This window comes from Bactrocera neohumeralis, chromosome 3, assembly GCF_024586455.1.
Source record: "Bactrocera neohumeralis isolate Rockhampton chromosome 3, APGP_CSIRO_Bneo_wtdbg2-racon-allhic-juicebox.fasta_v2, whole genome shotgun sequence".
NCBI lineage: Eukaryota > Metazoa > Arthropoda > Insecta > Diptera > Tephritidae > Bactrocera > Bactrocera neohumeralis.
In genome coordinates, this window is record NC_065920.1 from 6,638,249 (window position 1) to 6,661,840 (window position 23,592).

General features: G+C 33.0%; 1 protein-coding gene across 6 annotated transcripts in view; it reads right to left on the reverse strand.

Annotated features, from left to right (window-relative positions):
- Nucleotides 1-8,170: 8,170 nt before the first annotated feature.
- LOC126753954 (potassium voltage-gated channel protein Shaw) overlaps nt 8,171-23,592 on the reverse strand; it is a 31,255-nt gene continuing 15,833 nt past the window's right edge. For 2 of the 6 annotated variants that reach the window (XM_050465741.1, XM_050465742.1), the window contains exons 3-8: nt 23,433-23,550; nt 22,632-22,826; nt 22,337-22,555; nt 20,689-21,292; nt 20,313-20,441; nt 8,171-10,362 (exon numbers count right to left, since the gene is read on the reverse strand). In XM_050465741.1, the coding sequence (XP_050321698.1) occupies nt 10,181-10,362; nt 20,313-20,441; nt 20,689-21,292; nt 22,337-22,555; nt 22,632-22,826; nt 23,433-23,550 (1,447 nt within the window). In that variant the 3' untranslated portion in view covers nt 8,171-10,180. Of the gene's footprint in view, nt 10,363-13,330; nt 13,663-15,777; nt 16,720-20,312; nt 20,442-20,688; nt 21,293-22,336; nt 22,556-22,631; nt 22,827-23,432; nt 23,551-23,592 lie in introns of all 6 variants that reach the window. The other 4 variants (XR_007666232.1, XR_007666231.1, XR_007666230.1 and 1 more) reach the window with 4 other exon arrangements.

Consider the following 23,592-nt stretch of genomic DNA (forward strand, 5'->3'; position numbering starts at 1 on the left):
TTTTAATTTTTTTTAAATTAATTTTTTTTTTCAAATTTTTAGTGTTAGTGTTAATTTTTGTAATTAATTCTTATTTTTAATTTAATTTTTATTTTTAGTTTTTGTTTTTAATGTTTTTAATTAAAATTTTTTTCTTTATCCAAATTTTGAGTGTTGATTTTTGTAATTAATTTTTATTTCAATTATTTTTTTTTTAATTTAAAAATTTTTAGTTTCAATAGTTTATAATTAAAAAAATTAGTTATAATTTTTTATAATTTTTTTGGATTCTTGAATCAAAATGTGTTAATATTAATTTTGTATACTAAATTTGTTTTTAATTTTTTCAATTTAAATTTTTTGTAAAGCATATTAATTACAGTTAATTTTATGCCATTTGTCGTATTTATTAATTTAAACTTGATTAAAAAATTGAAGGTTTAAATTTAGATTTATTTAATTTTAATAAAATTAGCAAATTAACAATTTTATTAACTTTAAAAATTTTAAATTAAATTAATTTTTAATTTTTCTTATTAAATTAGTTTTTAATTTTCTAATTAAATTAATTGTTTTTTTTTTTTGCTTATTGAATTGATTTAAGATCTTTTCAAAATAATACTAGTTTTTTATTTGTTAACGGAGTTATTAAATTACAAAAAAATTAAATATTAATTTATTTATAATTAAGTTTTAAAACTTTTGTCAATGTTTTAGATTATTAGTTCATCAAATTTTTAATTCAATTAATTAAGTTAGTTTTTAATTTTGTAAATTAAATTAATTTTTTTAATTAATACTATTTTTTATTTGCTAAATAGTTTATTGAATTAAATTTTTTAAATTTAATTTTTTTTTCATTTTTTTAATTAATTATTTTTTTTTAATTTTTGTAATTTTTTATTAATTTTCTTTTCACATTTTCAAATTATTATTATATATGTATTTTTCGTTGTCACCGGTTAACGCAGTAATCCACCGCACTTGTGAAACTTACAATTAGAAAACACCACTTGTGCGCTGCTAAAGCCTTCAGAGAGGAGCTAAGCGTTGCGGCAAGAGCCAGTTGTGGCACATTAGTTATACGTTACCCGTTTTTATGCAGTTAATATGATTTTTAGTGCGTTTTTTCGTTTGTTAATTACATACTTTCATTCATTTTCATGCTTTGCGAATTGTTTGTAATTTTACAAGTTTTTTTCCGCGGCCCGGTATACCGACTTATACACCCGCGTACGCATATTCAACACATATGTAGCACAAAAAAACGACAATCGACACGCACACACAATCGAATGTATGAAATATATATATACACTTGTATATATTTATTGAAAGCACTTTATAACACTGAACACCAGAGTTATCACCAAAAGCCAAGCGACCGACGGTAGTGAAAGATGTGCGACGCCAACCCACCAATTTAGCAGGAAGCACTCGTACGTACGGTGCAAAGTCGCGAGCAAACTGATTTTCCATTTTTGCATTACATTGCGATAGACACACGGCAGGCGACCACAGCGCAGCAAGAGTAGCGAGTCGCCGCGCTATTCGTACGCAATCGGCAGTCAGGCAGCATCAGCAGTCAGCCAAAACGATGTTTAACTAGTCGCTGGGAGACCCCAGCATGCAGCATCCAGTGAGCGCAATGTACCAACAAACAATCACCCACACACGCGTGCGTTTACTAGCAACCTGAAGAATATTGAAGGCACACGAAAGTGGCGCTTTGTGAGATGCTACTCTAGCGAAGCTGCAAACCGAGCGATAGTCGGCATTCCTAGAAAGACGATGAAGCGCTTCGACACTCACTGGAATTTAACATTCCACGTTCATTTCACAGCAAGCGCTGTAAAGCGCCTTCGATAGGCGCGCGGTGGGGCGAAGCATTTGTTTGCGCGCGCTCACGAGCACGCAGCACTCCGCTTATGCTCATCGTATTCTTGCAGAAAACAACTTTCCAGGCCGACGCACACACGCCGCACGAAAGCTAGACAAGAAAGCAACAATTAGCTGTGTAAAAGCATTGAGCGCGTAGCATTACGGTGCGTGTGCGGCGCTTTGCTGCTTTCGCGCGGGCAGTGCGTGTACGAACAGCGAGCGCTATGAAAGTAAAGCGCTCTCCCGCGCGCCAGCAGCCTAGATAAACTGGAAATCGTGCGCTGCACTAGTGTTGCCGGTTTTTCAGTTTTGAAAATTTGAAATTTTTGCTTTTTTCGAGCAACCAAAGGTTTCTTACTCAAACTGGAAACTGAGAAGCATATAAAGATCCAGTAACACCTTTTGTCTATTAGTAAAAGAGTTCTCTTTAATTTTTGTCTTGAAAGAGATTTTAATGCCCCCGTATACACTTTTTGAAAGCGGCCTGATAAATATATAACCTACAAAGAAACGAATACTTTAAAAAAAAAATCGATCATTTTAATCCTTGACCCGGCGATGCTGCAACTTCTCCAACCCCGAAACTTAAATGTACGTTTTCGGAAGATCTTCAAAGCAGACCTCAGTGGAGTCAGCGGTGAAAATCCTCTCATTGGACTTAAATTTCTCTCCGTTTTCATATTTTGATACAAAAAGAAGTCGCACAGGACCAAATCTGGAGAATAAGGGAAATAAGTTGTAAGCCAATGGGTGTCATAGTTGAAGAGCACTTTTTTTCGTCAAATGTGTAATTTTTTCGTTCAAATTGGCGTCGAATCGGCCGATAGGGCAGTCTTCGCTTCCTTCGTCGCAATTTTGATGGGTGAAGTTCATTGTTTCAACTCTTTCTTAATAGGACAATCTTCTCTTTCTTCAGTTTGCTGGGCGGAGTTCATTGTTTCAGCTCTTCCATGATAGGACTCATCGAGGACGTAAATACAAATGGTTACACCTCTCTAGAATGGTAGAGAGAGAGAGACATCTAAAATTATATGGTATATGAATCGGATTGAAAACGGAGGTCTCTCATCCGGGTTGTATTCTTTCATTGGGGACGGTTTTTACGTGGCGAGTTTCAAGCCCTGAGGAGGGATGTTTCGCCTTCTCACTTTAGCTCGCCTTCAAGTGAATTTTCTTTGACTACCCAGAGGATACTTGGTCTAAGACGGGAAGTCGTGATCTGCTTGAGTTATATGCATGTCAAAGAATCATTTCTGGCTACCCCCAAGTGGATAGCGCTCAGAGTACTTTCCTCACTTGCGTGAACTCCATGACTCCATCCTTCGGCTATAACCGCGTAACATAATATAAAAAAAAATGAATCGAATTAACGTGGAATCAGTTGTTTAGTCGGATTACGCAATGCAGTATCTCAATTTAGAAATATTCCGAATAATCAGTTTTATGAATATGTAAACACAAAAACATTTCAGCTGGCAACACCAGCGCATGCAAAATCCAAGCGTGGGAGAGAGTGTCGAGAGAGCAAATAGCGAAAGCAGACCTACTATAATATATTTTTCTACATTTAGCAAAGAAGTGTTGACGTTTCACATTCACTTATTTGTCTGCCCGTTAACCGTGGGTGTATGTTGTTGTTGTAACGCGTTCATAAGTGGGCCATTTCTTGAGCGCTCGCAACTATAGACAGTCACCAGATGCCTGCAACCAAACAAATTCCTTGCAAAGCTGTCACAGCTGCTGCTTTGAGCTGCTGCAAGTTGTCAACAGACACACACACACCGACTCACATACTTTCAGACATACTCACATACTTTCACACATTCATACACTTGTACTCACTTATGCTTGCTTCTTCTAAAACATCACACTCCTGTTTTGACTACTGTTTCTATTTTTCCTTCTCATTTCGCATCTTTCTATTACAATGCCAACAATATGTATGGAAGTAATGTAACCCCAACGTTGTTGTGCGGCAACGGTAAAAGGTGATTAACCCTTGTTTGCTGGCTGTGAAAAATGATGGCTGAATAAACCGGAAATTCCGGTCACCGGGTGGTTGGTGATAACGGTAACAAAACATTTGTATCTGTCTGTAATTATACTTGGTCAACTTGTCAAATTACAATAACAACAAGTGCAGAAAAAAAATAACTGTAATAACTGTATTCAAAAGAATTGTAGCACAGCAGACTGAATGAATGAATGATTGTCTCCTATGGGAGTCGGGGCCAAGCTGGTCACTATTGTTAGGCTTTATTTCATGTTAAGCTAATTGGGTGATGTTTACAAAGGAAATTGTATGCAAGTACACTGTGAAAAATTATTTAAGTATTTTAATTTTATAGAATTTTATATTTTTTTATTGTAATTTTTTAATAACTAATTGCTCAATAATTTAGTTTAATTGAAGACATTTTTTTATTTTCATTACAGCTATTGATCCAAACTCAACAATACCTACTACTGGTAAGTGAAGTATTATTTACAAATATATACAATATTTAAGCGAAGTGAATTTAAGTAGTGTTTTCATGTTTATCGGTTCATGAAAAGTCTCGTAGATTTGTAGGTACTTCAATATCTTCTTCTAAAGTAATTAAAATTAATCGAATCGATGTGGTCCGTTTTGTATCATTAGTAACACGGGGTCGAAAGCGCAAAGCACAACAGACCGTTATGAAACTTTGAAACAAATTCAGAGCATTCTTTACTTTAATAACAGCTATTTGACCTGACCAATATTTTTACGCTGAACTCTAGTGCAGTTTACTATCAATCCGCCGTACAGTAGTGCTTAGAGGTATCTACCTCTTCGCAAGGCCTGGGTTCGATGCCTCGTTCCAATCCAGGCGTTTAAGCATTTGGTAAAAAGTGGCCATCAAATAGCCATAGATGTTTAGCTAAACGTACCTTCTCATGCCTATTTAATTTTATACCAAACGTAAATGGATTTTATTAAGGGGGCAAACGAACTGTGACTCTCCCTGGTTCTCAGTGACAGATCCTAGTTCTCAATAGCTCTCTTTGGTTCTCCCTAGCTATCACTCCTTCGGCCTGTTCTCAGTAGCTCTGCCTGAATCCCACTAGCTCTACCCAGTTCTCACTGGTATTTCCTAATTGTCATTATATCTTACCGGTCCTCACATGTTCACCCTGGTTGTCAGTGAATCACCCCGGTTCTTAGTGGCTCTCGGGGACCCTTGCTAGTTAGAAATAATTTTCAGCGACTTTTACTATACTTGTTACGAGTATCAGTCCCATTTTCCGCTTTTTCTGCATGTCTCTCATTGGCTCTACCTGGCTCTGCCTGCTTCTCAGCAATCCTCCCTAGTTTTCAGTGGCTCACCTGGTTTTCAGTGCTTCCTTGTAGCTCTCCCTGGTCCTCAATTGCTCTCCCTGTTTTTCACTGGTATTTCCTCTATTTCTTCTCGGTTTGATCTGATTATTCCTTGTTCTTAGTAGCTCTCCCCGGTTATCCCTGGGTATCAGCGGCTTACCCTGATCCTCAGTCACTCTCCGTGGTTCTAATGGCTCAAACGGGTCCTTCCTGGATCTCAAAAGTTTTCAGTAGCTCTCCATGGTTTTTACTAGTTATCAGTTCTAGCTTTTTTTTGTTCTGTATGTATCTCATTAGCTCTACCCGATTGTGGCTAGTTCTCAGTGGCTCTACACGGTTCTCTTCTCACTGGTCCTTTCTGGTCTGACTCCCAATGGCTTTTTCTGGTTCTTCCCGATTCATCACGATTCTTCCTGGTTTACACTAGGCGGCAATGTCTCTCAGTGTCTCTCTCTCTCGTCTGATTAATTTTTAATGACCCTGCATCCTTCTTACTGATGCTCAGCGGCTCTCTCTGTTTCTTCCCTCTTTAACATAATTCTTTGATAAACAAATTTGATCGTTATCAGGTATGGTCAGTGAGGGACACTAAAATGATCAAAGCATTTGTTTACACGTAGTCACCGTGGATTTTCTTTACAAAATTTTTCCTGCCACTACTTACCAGAAGATGCCTTGTACAGCTGAGACATGCCATAACATGGCGATATATTTGAACTTTCCTTTGCTCAGCCTCAACCCCCTTTTTTATGAATATTAAAGCCACTTATTTGTTTATGAGAAATATTTTTTGTTTATATTTTTTATTGTTTTTGTTTTTGTTTTTTATTTATCAATTTTCATTAAAGGAATAATATCATTTTTCAATAGTATACAGTTTAGCTTAATGTCTATATTCGCAAGGAAATAATATCGATTTTTTGTTGCTGTTTTTTGGTTTAAATTACATAATTGCTTCGAAAGAAAATAATGTAGAGTTCTCAAGAATAACATAACAACGAGTGAACAACAAGTAAAACATATGTACATTTACATATATGTATAGTATGTATTTATGTATAGTATTTAGTAAATGTTTTTTTGTATGTACGTATGTATAGATAAAGTACAATTTTAGAAAATTGCTAGAAAAACTTAACAAATTCATCGTAAAACGCTCACGCACTCCGAAAGCTTAAATTATTATTACGCGTAGTTTGGATTTTTTGTTGTTTTATTTTATGATTTTTATTTTGTTTTCTTTTTTTTAATTGTTTACTTGCTTAAATTTTAATTACAGTAGATTTAGATGTGTGTATTTTCTATAGTTCGCTTAGAATTTTTATTGCAATTTTTTTTCTAAGCACGCATTTCAATTAATTTTTAATATATGTATATTTTTTTACTTATTTAATTTTATATCATTTAATCAATTTGCTAGTTGGTATTGCTTTAATTTTTTTGTTTTTATGTAATTTTTTATTTCTTTGTTAGTTAAAAATTTATATTTTTCATCATATGTATTTAGAAACTCTTTCGATTTTATATACAGTTCTTAATGTTAATAAATAAAGAAGTTAAAAATAAAAAAATTAATATAAAAAAAATTAAAATTTCAGAAAAAAAATTAAGTAAATGAATTTAATTAGAAAAATTTTATATTAGAAAAAATTCAGAATTTGAGGAAAAATATATATATAATTTTATTAAAAAATAATTAACAAATTTTGGCAAATAAAAAATTAATATATAAAAAAATTTAATTAGAAAAAATTTTATATTACAAAAAATTCGAAATTTGAGGAAAAAATATAATTATATTAAAAAATAAATTAGTTAGATATAACACTGAAAAAATTTTTGCAAAAAAGTATCGAATATTATTTTTTGTCACAGTTTTTTTTATTAATTTAAATTGTAAATGAAAAAGGCTTGAAAAAATTAATATTTACTAAGTTTATGAAAAATCACTGAAAAAAAAAATATTAATATCTATACAGACTTCTTAAAAAAAATTAAAAAAAAAAAAATAAAAAAACTGTTTTTGCCATGAGGAAATAAAAAAAACACTAGTATTATAATTTAAATTTTGTGAAAACTTATTAGCAACTTTTTAAACAATTATTTTAGTTAAAATTTTTTACCAATTTAAATTTTTTTGTGTTAAATATAGACTAATTTTTTTTTTCAAAAAAACTAAGAAAATTGTTTCCAACTTTAATAGAAGTGTATCAGAACATTTTTGTAACAGAAAATAAAAACTACTGAACCATTTATTCCTAAAAAAAAATAATTTTTTTGCAAATAAAAGTGTTGCGATATTTAACAAAAAATTACTTAAAAACAGAGTTACCTTTCATTATAGCAAAAATAAAAACTTGTTTGATTTTTTTTTACAAAGACTAATTAATTAAAATATAGAAAATATTAATTTTTATGTTTTTTCGAAAATTTTATGAAATTAAAAAAAAAAAACAAATAAAATTAGATTGTTTTAAGTTTCCTTGAATAAAAAGAAATTTAATTAATAAAAAAAAAAGAAAAAAAATAAAAAAAAATAAAAAAAATAAAAATAATAGAAAACATTAATAAGAAATAAAAATATTTACTTTTCATAAAAAATTATTTAATTTTTTTTTATAGCTATTCCAAATGTTACTTTTCAATTCATCTGAAGAAATTACTATTTTTTTTTCAAATGTGTTTTAGTATTAAAAAATACGAAATTAAGAAAACTTTTAGAAGTCTTGAAACTAAAAATTAATATTTTTATTTTTTTAAGCTGTCTTGATTAAAAAAAAATAACAAATTTTTTATATTATTTTAATTTTCCCAGAAAATAATATTTAATTTAATGTATAGAAATTATTGATTTTTCATATTTTTGCAAAATCGTTTTGAAGCTTTTAGAAGAAAAAAAATGTATATTTTAAGCTGCTTGGTTAAAAAAAGAATAAAAACCATTTTATTTACAAAATAAATAAAACTTTTTGAAGCTCACAACTCAAAAAAGGGGAGATTTAGTTTTTTAACTGACTTAAGTTAAAAAACATAAAAATTACAAATCTTTTATTTATTAAATTGCAAAAAAAAGTATTTTTATTTATTTCTCAAAGAAAAACAAATTTTATATTTGACTTTATTTTAAAGAATTATTTTTCACACTTTTTATAAAATTTTCTCAAATTAAAAAGATTGTGTTTAAATAAAAAAAAAACTATTTTTCAGAAAAAAAAAATTATTTTTTACTCTTACTGTCACAATTAAAAAAAAAAACTTATTTTTTTATATTTGAAAATATATACATATATATAAAAAAAGATTTAAAGAAAAACAAATTTTTTTTATTTTATTATTATTGTACTTGTTTTCTAAACTTCTTTTATTTATAAATTTACTATAATTTTTCATTTAGTTCTTGCATAAAAAAACGCTAACATTTTATTCTTTTCTAAAAGTCGCTCACTAATTTAGACTTAGTTAAAAGAAAAAGTGTTTACAATTCGATTGGTTACCACTTGATATATGTATGTAAGTATTTAGGTACGCATATACGTTTAAACGAATCAGGAAACTTGGATATGTAATATTTACTTAGATTCGTATAAGACTAAGGTTTTAGAATACTGGCGAAGAATATTTAATTAAAACTCTAAAAATAATAAATTCTGACAAAAAATATACATATATTAAGCTATCTAGAAGGCATAGGTATATATTATATATAAATCAATTGGCGGCTGATATGTCAGTTGAGTTTTTGGAAGTACAATATTAAAAATAAAAAATAATAATAACACTAGTAAAAAAATAAACATATTCAAAATAAATATAAGAGAATAGAACTAAAATTTACACAAACATTTAAATAGATTCAGAAAACTAATACTTTTATTTCTGCAAACTTTTCATACTAACGTTTTCTACTACTTTTTTTGCTACCTTTTTCTACTACCTTTTTTGTGTCAGCAAGTTTAGTTAAAAATTATTTAGAATAATGTAAAAATCACTGACTTGAAAAAAAAACTAACGCAACACGCTTTATTTTCATTTTGTGACACCCTATTTCGCTTCGTTTCCCAAAATTACTATTTTTAACATAAATATAATATTTTCTGTTTCTAATTACTTGGAATTTTCATAATTATATACCGTTGCACCGATTAAACATAGATTTCTTTGTAAACTGCGTTTTTTGAAGCTTTGAGTTGAGCGTTGAAATTTTTAGTACTTTTTCATATATTTACTTTGTTTTCATAAAGTAGCGGTATTTAGCAACATTTCTAACTCTTCTCTTCAATCATAATTTTTTGGCATAAAAGCGTTATTTTGGTTTCGTTTAGGTTATAAGTATGTATGCAGGTATGTATTTTTTGTTGGTATGTGTATGTTTTAGTTAAGTAGTAGGTAATATGTTAGGTAAATCCATAGTATGTATGTAGTAGTATAAGTTATGCTGGCTGTAGGTTAATATGTATTTATGCAGTTGGTTAGAAATATGTAGGCTATTAGAATTTGCTATTTAATGTATATATGTATGTATGCATGTATATTAGAAATAACTAGTAGGCTTCCCGCGTTGTGCGGAGGTTTCAATTCAATTCTTTTCATACATTGTTATTTATTTTTTTAGCTAAGTAGTATATAAATTAATTATTCAATTAGTTAAAATGCATTTTGGTTTGGTACAATTCACGCTCTGCCGCTTTTATGCTAAGCTACTACCTTTTTTACTCCCTTTTCTGACACACTTTCTACTACTTTTTTCCTAATTTCGCCACAACCTTTTCCCCTTCCTTTTCTACTACATTTTTTGTTACCCTTTCTACTACCTTTTTGCGTCGTTTTTTCTTTTGCTTCTCACTCTCAAACAGTTTCGTATGTTCACTTGACTTTCGTATATAATTTTTCATAATAATTTTTATTTACTATTTTTTTCAATTCTTGGTTAGTGTTTTGTTTTCATTGATTTCTTCACTACTTTTTATACAAATACTACATCTATAAAAAGTTCTTCTTGCCACCGCCATCCAGTGGATTGCGTATGTTTGCCGTATCCTTGATATCCTTGCTGGTGATTGGTGGACCTTTTGATTCGAAAGTCGGTTTGCTCATCGCCAATGCCGGATTCAAGTCCAACATAGTGCGCGGACTCATCGCCACAATGCTGGCGCCGATAGGACCTGTTTAGTTATGCGCCAACAAAGTGCAAGTTGCAGAGAGAAAGAAAAAAACGTTTATTTGTATTAATAAAATATATAAATTTACGAAGCAATGTTTTCTAATAAAAATTTAAAGCTAGTTTCAAGTAACTGTAACCGGTGCAATCGATGCAAGTAAATTCTAATGAGCTAAGCTGCAAGTTGTTAGAGACCAAGCGGTGCCAGATTGTAGAAAAATTCGGTAATTCTAAGTAACTCCGCTAAATTCAATTGTTTCTGCTACTTTTTTATAACTAAATAATCGAGTGAAAATGCTACTGAAGTAAATAGGTGTAAAAGCATGCAAAAATTTATTTTCAAATGTGTTTTTATTTCTTAAAGCGTTTACATAAGCAAGGCAGGCATAATTTTCAATTTATTATATACAAAGCAGATGAGCTTAAAAATATTTTTTATTGAGTGACTGTGCTTTTCAGTAAGAAAAACAATATTTTTTAGAAATAATAAAATCAAATATAAATAATATAAAAAAAACTTTTCAAGCGTCGTTTTGTTTGTGACTCCCTCAGTTACAGTTCTGCTAATAAAAGTAACAGTTATATTGTTTCAAATGTTCGTTTTTTTAAATGAAAATTTAACTTTAGAGCCCTACGAAGTTATTTCCCTCCATCAATTCACTTGAAAATAAATACAGATATGGCAACCCTTCTCAAAAATATTTTAAACTGTAAGCCTTCTTAACACTGTTTACTTTGATACCCATATTGCATTTTAAAAATATCAAATAAGTGGCAACCCTTCTCAAAAATATTTTAAACTGTAAGACATCTTAAAACTGTTTAGTTTGATACCCATATTGATTTAAAAAAAAAATTAAATAGGTGGCAACCCTCAAACTTTTTTCAAACATTCTTAGTACATCACTGTAAATTTTAAAAAACTTTCAAATCGGTTCAGCTTCAAGTTCTCTAAACTCAACCACACCTTAAAAAAAATATCTTAAAGTGTGGCAACACTGAACTATACTACCGTTTTTTCTCTCTTTATAAGACTGCAGTTATTTCACGAGCTTAAATGAGTGCTCTTTTGTACCTAATATAGATATTATGTAGTTTGGAAAGCTCGCTTCTAGTACTGACTGAAGTAAAATAGACCTCTCTTTATGATTAAGCCGCAAAATGTTGCTGAGCGGACTTTTCAAATGAGTACCATTTTCAAATTGTTTATCTGACAATTATCTGATGGATGGGTAAGGTTATATCAGGTAAGGTACATAAGCTGATTTCTCGTGAAGTCACGAATAATCTCACTTGGGCTGCTGGAAAAGTTTGACCATTGTGATGCCCAGAACTGCAAAGTATGGAACAAGAAGATCGTCGCATTTCTACAAATCGGCTAGAGCCTGCCATAATTTTATTGATTTATTGACCCGGTTAATATCTACTCCAGCCATTTCCCCGGGTCCGTAGAAAGTATTGCAGCCAAGATGCTTCAACCTTTGTCTGGCAAATGTTCAGATCAGCTTCCTCAATGAAACTTTGACAAATTGCGTCCTCCAAAATCTTTAGCATCATCGTATGAGTGCCAATAGGAGAGTGCCTAAGTAGTTAGAACTCCTATCATTGCGGTCATGTGAACTTTGCTAAGCGCTAGTGGTTTCATGGACTTTTTGCGTTAGACTCTGGGCTAGAAGGCTTTCGCAACCAACGCTTGTTGAGCTCGCTCGAAGCCCATAATAGATCCAGCGCCCGAGTGCATGAAGATCTGCTCGTTCTCATCCTTATGGAACTTGAGTATGGGTTCATTTTCTTGTATGCTCATCGGCCTTACAATTTCCGACGATTCCGCTGTGACCAGACGTCTAGCTTTGAGATCTCTGTCAGTTACATCAAGGCCTGTATAGCAGCTCTCTATCGGAATGGATGGATACCTTCCTAAAAGAAAGTACATCTGTTGCTACCTGGCAGCGATCACCACTTCTGCTTAAAAGACTCTACAGTGGTCTGGCGGTGTGAAACAAGACTTGATTGAGAGCTTTCTATAGAAGTCACCTCTCCAAACTGCCTCATGAGCTTCGATCCATCCGTCAAAAAGCTCACTGCGCCTCTTCTACAGCGACTCCACCCCATCTACCATATCTCTCGGAGATATGTACGCGGAGAAGAAGCTTTCTTTAATTAATTAATGTCCCAACTTATCTAAAAATCAATTTGGGTCTATGGAGCACTCTCCAAAAATTCAGATAAATTTGTAAAACCTAACGATCTCAGATTAAAAGAAAAGTCTGAAAGCCTTCTGTGATCACCACTGCAAACAATTTCTTCTTCTACGAGAAAAATCCTCGGGTTTTCTGAATTAAAATTGCAAATTTGCATTATCTCGTATATCGAAAACAAAACATAAAAATGGACAATGAAAGCAATGAAGGTCTGAATATTTGGTACTGAGAGTTTCTAGTGTAGTCTGAAGTGAAAAGTAAAAATCGGGAGAGATTTTTCTAACAAAAAAAGGCCTGAAAGCAATTTTCACTCAATCAAAAATATTATTATCTATTGTACATAATATTTACAGATTTGTAATATCGTTAACATGCATTATATAAAATAGTTTAATAAAAAAACCAAATTTCGATTTAAAGTCAGCTTAAAACATATACATACATATACAGCACTGTCTAAATAATTAGAGACGCCAATTAGTATTTTTTCTTTTTAAAATAGATTAATATATAGTTTATATTAAAAAAATGGAGGAGAGAGGATTCAAGTGATACACTAATGTCATCAGGCTATTCACACCTATACTAAAATGTTTCTATTCTAAAGGATGGTGCTATTTGGGAGCAGCGTAAAAATCGGGTTCAATACTCGTGTATATTTACATATACAAATAATTGCACTATTTGGTAAATGTCTGGAGGAAAGAATATATAAAATTTGTTACAAGTAAATAAATGAGGAAAAATGTACATTTAGGTAGATGAACACACCCGCCCAGAATCCGCAGTTATGCATTTTTGTGATACCTTTCTTTTCGTTTTGACTTAATTTCGTTTTTTGATTTTTTGTTTCGCATTTTGTTTCATTTCGTTTCGTTTCAATTTGTTGGTGATATTTTCGCATTTTGTTGGTGTTTTGTTTCACAATTGGTAAATTTACAATTTAACGGTATTTATGGAAATTAAAATCATGATAGTGTTTTGTAGTGCAATTCAATTTTTGCACACGATTTGTTTGTTTGATTTGTATTTGAGAATTGAGGTTACGTTATCGGGTATTACAACAACATGTACAAATAGTTAGTCGAAACTGAAGGCCATATCTGAAAGATATAAAAGTTGGAAAAATATGAAAAGTAGTCGGTTACCTGGTTGAAATCAAACGAAATTAAGTATTGTTCAAAGAAAAACTAGAGAAAAAACCAATTGGAAATTTCTGGTTTAAGGAAGTTATTTGATGAGGAATACTTTAAGGTGGTCCACATTTTCGTGGGTCTTTTTTTTTGTTTTTCAAAAATAAAGTTTTTATATTAAGAATTTTGTGACGCATAAATTAATTAGGGTGGTCCATAATATTTTAGAAAATTTATAACTTTTCCAAAAAAAATTAAATTTCATAAAATAATTAGGAAGTTATTTGATAAGGAATACTTTAGGATGGTCGACATTTTCATGGAAAAAATATTTTTTTTTCAAAAAAAAAATTAGTAGTTTAATAATTTTGCGACGCATAAATTAATTAACGTTGTCCATAATTTTTTTAGAAAATTTATAACTTTTTCTAAAAAATCTATTTTTATAAAATAATTAGGAAGTTTTTGATGTGGAATACTTTAGGATGGTCGACATTTTCATGGAAAAAATATTTTTTCAAAAACAAAATTTCTATGCTATTCATAAAAAAATTAGCATCCACTTTTTTTAGAACAAAACTTTCAAAGACATGTGTTTACTGTGACAGCATGTATGATAGTTATTCCTTTATAAAACTTTATTCCTCAGAAATTCCACATTTTCAAAATCTTAGAAATTATTCGTGCGAAATTTAACAAATTTGGCAATTTTGAACAAAACTTTCAAAGAAATGTGTTTACTGTGACAGCTTGTATGATAGTTATTCCTTTATAAAACTTTATTCCTCAGGAAATTCCACATTTTCAAAATCTTAGAAATTATTCGTGCGAAATTTAACAAATTTGGCAATTTTGAAGCAAGTTTGAAACAAAAAATTAAAGCTTTTACTTTAATATATAAAATATTTCACCACTCTAGTAGAAAGTACGTTCCCACGAAAGTCAGGTCTACGTAACGTGAGCGGACCCGGATTATTAGCCATAAGTAAACGCCCTTAAAATAAAAATTTATATAAAAAATGTACCACCCTAATGTAAATAACATGACTTTCTTAACCAATCCGAATTCGGCACACCCTGTTGTGAATATAATTTAAAGAGTAAGAATTTAGTGAACTATTTTTCGATAATAGAGCCACCCTACTGATATATAAAAATCAAAAACGAAAAGAAGTAGATAATATAGATAAAATATTTTATGTCTATAAAAGAAGTATGAAAATTTCATAGTATGTAAACCGATAAAAAAACTAAAAAAATGGACCACCCTAATAAGAAATAATATGATTTTCTCGACAAATCCCATTTCGAATACAATAGTTTTGATTATTTCTAAGCTGTAAAACAACGTTTAAAATTCAGTAAAAAAATAAAAAAAAAAATCGGAATTTTGAGAGCCTCTAATCCTGAAAAAAATGTATCATAATGAGAAAATTTAACTATTCTAAGATATTTTCATATTTCGAAGAACCGTAGCTATTTTCTTAAACGCCGTTAAACAAAAATAAATAAAAAAATGGAGCACCCTTATAATAAATAATATGATTTTCTCGACAAGTCGCATGTCGAATACATTAGTTTTGATTATTTTTAAATCATAAAACTTCGACTCAGCAAAAAAAATCCAAAATTAGGGTCACCCTACCGATTTTTGAGAGCCTCTAATCCTGAAGAAAAGTTATCGTAATGAAATAATTTAATTAAAATAAGATATTCTCATATTTCGAAGAAACACATCTATTTTCTTTTTAAACAGTAATATCCTCCGCCTCAAGGAAGAAATTTCGAGAGCAATACCTCGTAATTACATATTACATAACGGAATAAAGGCACTGTAGCTAGACATTTATGAGAACACCAGGCGTCAAACAATGCAACTTAGAAGTAGTAATAGAAGAAGAAGAAGAAGAATAAGAAGAAGAGGAAGAAAATAACAGACACATACCGACACGCCATTACGACAATAACAAATTACGTAAAATAAAAGCAAACGACGATATAAAAGTAAGTAGCGCTGTTGTGCCTCGAGACACCCCGCAAAAGAGGGACTCAAGCGGAAGTCTACACAACGCAACTTACACATACCACAGCAAAGAAAGTACGATGCAAGACGAAGCTAGCGTTTCGGCAAAAAGCATAAATTGTTGGTAGGGGCCCAATGGTGGATGGGGGTGCTTGTATGATCGAGCGTTGTATATGTTGTTGCCATATTTGAATCGGGGATGCCTTTTGTTTTGCTTCTTTTTTCTTTGGTAAATTATATTAATGGCGTTATTGTTGTTGCCTGATCAGTGTTCAAGCGCTACGGATCACTTTAATTTGCTTACAAACTTATACTTATGTATCTGGTTAACAGTTAAGTGGCTTGTGTGTGTGTGTGTGTGTGATGGCTTTTCGAGTCTCGAGACGATGTTGGACTACATACATACATATACTTTTGGAGTTATTGGTGTTTTAGGTTATCTAAGGAAGGCTGTTTAATAATGCGGTGTGCTGATTTTATATATGTGTATGTGTGTATTTATATATGTATGTATACTACATGCAAATAGCGCTTTTTATATTACATTTACTGTGTATATGTATGTATGTATGTGTGTGTGTTGGTGAAAATCGCCGTTTGTGCATTTTATGATTTATTTACAATGAGCTGGCTGTATATGTGTTTGTTGGTTTTTCATTTATTATTGCTGTTGTTGTATTTTTTCATTTGGATGGATGTTTTTGTATTGCCGCTAGTAGCTTTGTCTACTCAAATTCAAAGCCTACACTCAAGCATTTCCGTTATTTTTCCTACTCGCGTCTTCGTCGTTTGCTTTATGCACACTCTTTGTTGCCTTTCACTGCACTCAATATTTTCAGAAACATTGGCAACAACAGTGTTTTTGTGATTGTTAGTGTTGACGCTTGTATGCATGGCTAATGTCGGTGGCACCGCTATGTGTGGTGAACAACGCCGCTATTTATTTCAAAGCAGCCTACCCATTTTACCATCCTTTGGCTTGCCAATCATTGTTGAGTATTCATCTATATTTACAAAAACAAATAATGCACAATAATGTTGTTAACAGGTAAAGCATATAGGATATTCAATACATACGTACGTACATATATAATTATATATATATATTGAACATATCTTATATACATTATATAAAGTAAAGGAGTATATAATATTTGTTGAAATTAAACGAGCAATTAAAAAGAGTCGCATAACCTGAGAAATGTTATAACTTATAAGCCAGGAAATAATTTGGTTAGCAGAAGGCCTGAAACTTCGATAAGGAGTCGAAATAACCATTTCCCAATACGCAAAACTTTCATTAGATTGGCTGCGAAACCTTCAACCTATCACGCATATCGGTTTGTAAAAAAAAAAAAAAAACTGAAAAATAAATTTCGACACTTTACTGAAACATTTTGCTCTATATGGGGTAGTCGAAAAATTCTTTTCGTATTTCTAATCAAACTTCAACTTTTTTTTTATATTTATAATGAACGTTAATGAACCAAATATGTGACATTTTGGGCGACTACTTTTTGCCATTTCTCCGCTAGAGACATTATTCCATCAATGTAAAACTTTTCTGGTTTCTCGGCGAAAAACTGCTTCTCTTGAAGCCAACTTTACTGCATTAAGGAAGTTCTGTATTGACCGAAACAAATGGTAGTCCGATGGTGCAAGGTCATGGCTATATAGTGGATGCATTAAAACTTTCCAGCAAAGTTTTTACCGAGTCATCAAAGATGTGTGTGGTCTAGCTTTGTTCTGATGGAAGACGAAGCCATTTCTGTTGATCAATTCTGGCCATTTTTTTTTTAATTCGATTGCTTTAATCTCATCAGTTGTTGACAGTAAAATGTAGAATCAATCGTTCGACCATGCTGGTGCAGCTTATAGTGGATGATTTCTTTCCAATCCCACCAAACACTCAGCATAACCTTTCGAGGCGTCAATCCTGGCTTTGCGACCATTTGTTGAGGTTCACCACGCATGGACCTTGATCTTTTTCACACATTATTGTCGTTTTTGATTCATTTTTCGTCTCCTGTTACTATTCGCTTCAGAGATGGTTCGATTTCCTTTAGTTTCGGTAAAGAATCGCAGATGTAACTCGGTTCATTAAATTTTTCACAGACAATTCATGTGGTACCCATACATCGAGCTTCTTTTTCTAGCCGGCCTTTTTTAAATGGTTCAAAACTGTTTGATTATGAATGTTTAGTTTCTTAGCAATGTCATGGCTGCTTATGTGACGGTCATGGTCAATCTTTTCCATTATGTCATCGACTTTTTGAACGATAGGTCGACAAGAGCTCGCATCTTTCACATCAAAATTTCCAGAACGGAAGCGAGCGAACCATTGTTGTGCTCCACGAACTGATACCGCATCGTCTCCGTAAAATTCACAAATTTTATTGGTGGCTTTCGTGGCATTATACAAAAATTTCAAAATATTGCGAATTTCTTCATTATTTTTACTTATTTTTGAACAGCTGTAACTTTTTTTCAACTTCCACGAATCTATTTTTTTTTTTTGGTTAAATGAAGCTTATCTCACCTTTCCAACACTATGTGACAAATGTGATTGGTAGCACTAGAGATATACGACTGCAACGATATCTATTGACAAAATACGAAAAGAATTTTTCGACTACCGAATATAAGCCAAGTTTTGAATAATCTTGGAGCTGTCTCACGGTCTTTTACTTCCTGCACTTTCTGCATATATCATCGTTACTTATGCCTATCCGACTTTTATATGATGCTAGTAGGTTGTGATCTGTCATTAGACCAATAAATGATCATGCCCTGATCTGTCTGTCAGCCCTTTCGGAAATTGCATTGTATATTGTTTTTAGTGACTTCCGTATTTCCTGTTCTGATTCAGTAAATTCTTTTGACAATCTCATTAGCTATTTCGTTTCCCAGAACTTCTTTGTTTCCGGAAGTGCAGTCACTTTCGGGCAGCCACTGTATCTACTTCCTCCCTGTTTCTAAGAACATTCTCTGAATTAAGACACCGTGAACTCAACTTAGAATAAATATTAACAGATTCACTGCCCCTCTTCATAATTTAGGGAGCACAGCGAGTCACTACTTTCGTACTTGTTGCTCAAGGAAAAGGGTTTTGATAAAAATGTTGTTAAATATAAATCAGTGGCTCCAAAAAGGATTATGTAAAATATTTATCGCTTATATCATATACTTTTTGGGATCTATTATCAGATTTTTTTCGGGTACAAGTGTTCTTTGGCGAATATTATACTGAACTGTTGGGCAAATTCCTATTGACTTGATAAAACTCAGAATCTGTGTCACAAGCTTATTAAAATGCGCTCCTAAATGTATGCTTTGCTCCACATTCTAACTTTTCCGGTATAAGCTCGGCGTCGAGTCGACTAAATCACTTTTAACATATTATTACGCTTATGAATAGGATATAGACGTTTAACACAAACGCACATTCAAGTCGATATGTATATAGCTTACAAACTTACGGATAAACATGTAGAATATAGAAAATAAAAAAAAATCGAATTAATCTTTTAAAGCAACTATGACGCCCACCTAAGTAGTAGGACTATTTAAATTTACCTAAATAGCGGATTTTGTTATTAAATTTCGTCGCACAGATTGAGGGGCGGAACGCACCGGCCGACGTCCCCACGCAGGTGAACTCTTCAGACACATGAGTATGAGGGGCAGAGGTAATATGAGTACGCATGGCTGTCCACATATACACGTGTAATAGCTGATGTTTGTGGCATATAGCCACACTGATATGAATATGCAGATGTTTGTATGTATTTATGAGAATTTCTTTACTGTTAGAGGTACGCGTGCAGCAGGTAATTTAAAATTTTCTAGACGGGGATGGGTGGATATTGCTGTGTTGCTTGGGTACGACAAATTGGAGTTGTTGCTTGCTATATATATCAATATATATACATGTATGTGTTCTGTATGAATTCGTAGCATACGCATAGGCGCATGACCCCCCACATATGCTTGTTAGAGTGAAAATTGTAGTATAAATTTTTGATTAGACGTCTATGTTTGGCGGTGCGGAACATTTGCTGCTTGGTTTGGCATATAAAAGCTGCAATTTTCGGTTAGCTGGAAGTGGGCAGGTTAACATAGTTAGTGCCTACGGTAGTGCCTAGCGCGCTTACCATCAAATATTCATACATATAAGTATTTATGTTTATGTTTCAGTTAGTGATATGCTGGTGACTAGCCAACTAGCTACATTTATATATATATTTATAAGTACGAGTATGTTTGTTGTATAGGCTGTAGAACGCCGCTGCTGTGGTGCGATTTGAAGCCAGTCTATGCCTACTAAATTCTCACAAATGTTGCTTATTATTATGGCAATATGCTATATATTGTATTGCACGTATATGTGTTGTTGTTTGCATGTTGGGTTTGCAATTTTTTTTTTTTTTTTGCTTTTGTTTGGTTTTTATTCATAACAAAATATGGAAAGAAGCCGTTGCGCATATAGAAAATTTGCTTAACTGCATATTTTTGGGTATTTATGTTTGAGTAGCGCAAATAAATAGGAAATGCACAAACTTAGTCGACTTTTAGGCGCACAACAACGTTCACTTACCTGACTTCGGACTGACCAAATCCTTCGCTTTGTTATTCATGCGCCGCGGACCGGTGCCGCCAGATCCCATTGGCCCGGAATGGGGACCGGAACCGGGTGTACCGCAACCGCTAACGCCGCCCGTTTGACCTGGAAGACAGTGAATGTTAGTAAATGCTAATAAATTGGTGGTAGAAAGCATAAATTAGAAATATTTTCAAATGAAACTGTGAAAAAGTTCTAAAAACTCAATACTATGCGCCACCGGAACCGGGTATTGAAAATTATTAGGAGAATAACACGTTCAACTTTCAACGAAGAAAAAGAATACGCAACTTAATACTTAAAAATAAATAATAAAATTAAATTAAAATTGAAAAAAAGAGCAATTACTCACCTGGCAACCTTGGTGGACGGGGCTGTTCAACCGGAAGCACTCTTCTCCGTTTCTTCGGCAGTTTGGCTCGTGCTTGCGTATGCGAGTAGTACATGGCAAAGTTGCTCACAATGACGGGTACGGGCAGTGCGATCGTTAGCACACCGGCAAGCGCACACAATGCGCCCACAAACATGCCAATATAGGTCTTCGGCACCATATCACCATAACCGACGGTGGTCATCGTGACCAGTGCCCACCATAGACCCAACGGGATACTATTAAAATCATTATGCGGATTCGGTTGTATACGTTCCGCATAGTAAACTAGGCTTGCGAAAATCACAATGCCCAATACGAGGAAAAACACCAGCAGCGTGAGCTCTTTTGCCGATGCACGAAACGTTTGTATCAGAATTTTAAGGCCGGACGAATGACGCGTCAATTTAAATAGACGCATAATACGTATAATTGAGAAGAATTCTAAAATATCGGCGTTCTCTAAATGAGAGGCGAACCGTTGAAGCACAAGATCGATATAAAAACTAAGCGTTGCTATATAATCTATGATGTTAACAGATGACTTTATGAATTCACATTTATTTGGCGAGGATATGAATCTAACCTAAAAAAATGGTGAAAGAGAGTAGTTTTTAGTTGTTGCTTTGCATTTTACATTGAAGGTTAGGTATAAAAGAAAATAAATGAATATTATATATTAAATATGGATATACTATACTCTAGGCTCTAGGTTCTAGAACTCTATATATATTTTGACACACTGAAAATTCTAAGGCTAAGTTACTAAAGTGGTGTATTTTTGTCTTAGTTCTGAACTGAAGAGCAATAGTCAGTAGTTGGAGAAGCTAAAGCATCAAATTCTCAACAGAGATCCTAGCAAATTAATTTCTCCACGCATTTAAGTCTTCTCGACAGATATTTGTCTAACTATATATAATACATTGATATGTCCCTAACCTAAAGATCAACAGAAACGCTCTCGCTTCGTACTTTAAGAGAGTAAGAGCCAACTTTAACCTTATTTTACTTGAAGTCGATAGAATTTCTAGTCTAGGAATTAAATCTGAAGAACTGTGTTAAAAGCAGGTGCCGTTCCCATGAGAGTCGGGTCTATGTAACCGGAACGGACCGGATTTTTTATCCAGTAAAGACCGGTAAACAACTAAAAGCAAAGGTTAGGTGTACTAGAAGCACTCGGAGCTTCAGAGCAATGATTATAATTGTTCCATAGGAAGTCGTCGGCAACATGATTACTTATAGAGGTCACTGGACACAGTTTAATACGTAAATGAAAACTTTTTGAAGTCTACTAAACAGTATAGTAAACTTTAGCAGGGGTCCACAACAAAAGAAGCTTTATTAGGAGATGTCAAAGAAGACGAAGACAAGCAGTTTTGTTATAAAAGCCAAGAGCTAGCCGAATGGCGGATATACACGTATTTCCTCTAAATAAGCAGAATTTTTCTCTCTTCTGAAACACACTCTGGAGTTTGAGACCGCATGCGGAAGCCCATACTATAGCTATACTCCTTCCACTTGAAAACTAGTCTACCGTGCACCTAAATACTCTAACCTAACCTAAAAATATTCCTTTATACTATATTATACAACACACACAACAACAACACCTACGTAGCATGATACTCACCAGTATTTCGAACGTGAACCAGGCATTACAAACACACTCGATATAAAAGAAAGCTATATGTGCATTTGTTTGTGGTTTATCGATGTACCAAGCCATATTACCGCTGGATGTATTCACCGATGTATTAACGAGGTATGGCACACGCATATCCGGATGTGTTTTCAGGCAGAATGACAATATGGATACACAAATGAAGAATACCGAAACTACGCCGATTGTCTATTTTAAACAAAGCAGAGACGAAGAGAAATATTAAGAAATGTTTACATGTTAACATGTGAGGTTATGTGCTTGCCTTGGCCGCATTCGAACTGTATGGCTCGTCGAAGAGCGACCAGATGCGCGGTTTCATTTCTTGCCACCACGACAGCGTGCCCTTGTAGTAGTCCTCTTCGAAACCGAATTTGCGTGCCAATTCCTCTTCGGACGGTTTTTCTGTATCTAAATCCAGACGATCTAATACCGCTAATGTCTCTTGTGTGTCTCTGTGCTGTAAGTGGAAAAGGAACAATATTAAGTGATATGAATACATTAAATACAGTATATATCTTGTAAAGGAACAAAAACGAAGTGTCCTTCTAATCATGGCCTTTATAAAGGATATACGCTTCTGATATATAGTGGAGTCTCTTCACTGATTAATGAATACTATGCGAAGAGACCACCGCCAAGCCTGAAGGCTGTAGACAATTGAGCTATCTTTCTTTTTGCTCAGTTAAGTTAGTTATTCAATGGTCCTATGATTTTTATTGACTGTGGAAATTACTAAGCGATCGATCTTGTCACATTGTCGCGACATTTTGGGAAATGGAGTTCAAACGAGTTGATAAGAAAATAGTCACGGGATAGGTTTGGATGGCGAACATCGACATGTGCTACGTATAACAAAGCGGACCGTTCCGGTCGGTTCTCTATCATGTCTTATCATAAGTATCATCATAAGGATTCACCTTTGCTACTGCATAAACTGCAGAAAGCACTGAGAACTAAGAGCTACATACATATAAACCAGTCGCAGTCAAAAAATTTTAGAACAATTAAACAAAGACTCGGCATAAACTGCTCGCTCACTACAGTTTTTACTCGAGCTACCAACCTGCGTGTATGTCATCCAACAGCATGGCTCGACTTGATTCGAATCTAAGCCCCAGAACTCGAGCTCCTCCTCGAACAGTGGCCCACAAACGTCTGTAGGATAATGCAGCTTGCCGGTTCTAAAAACAAATCAATTTCATTAGCATAAAAAATATTAATAT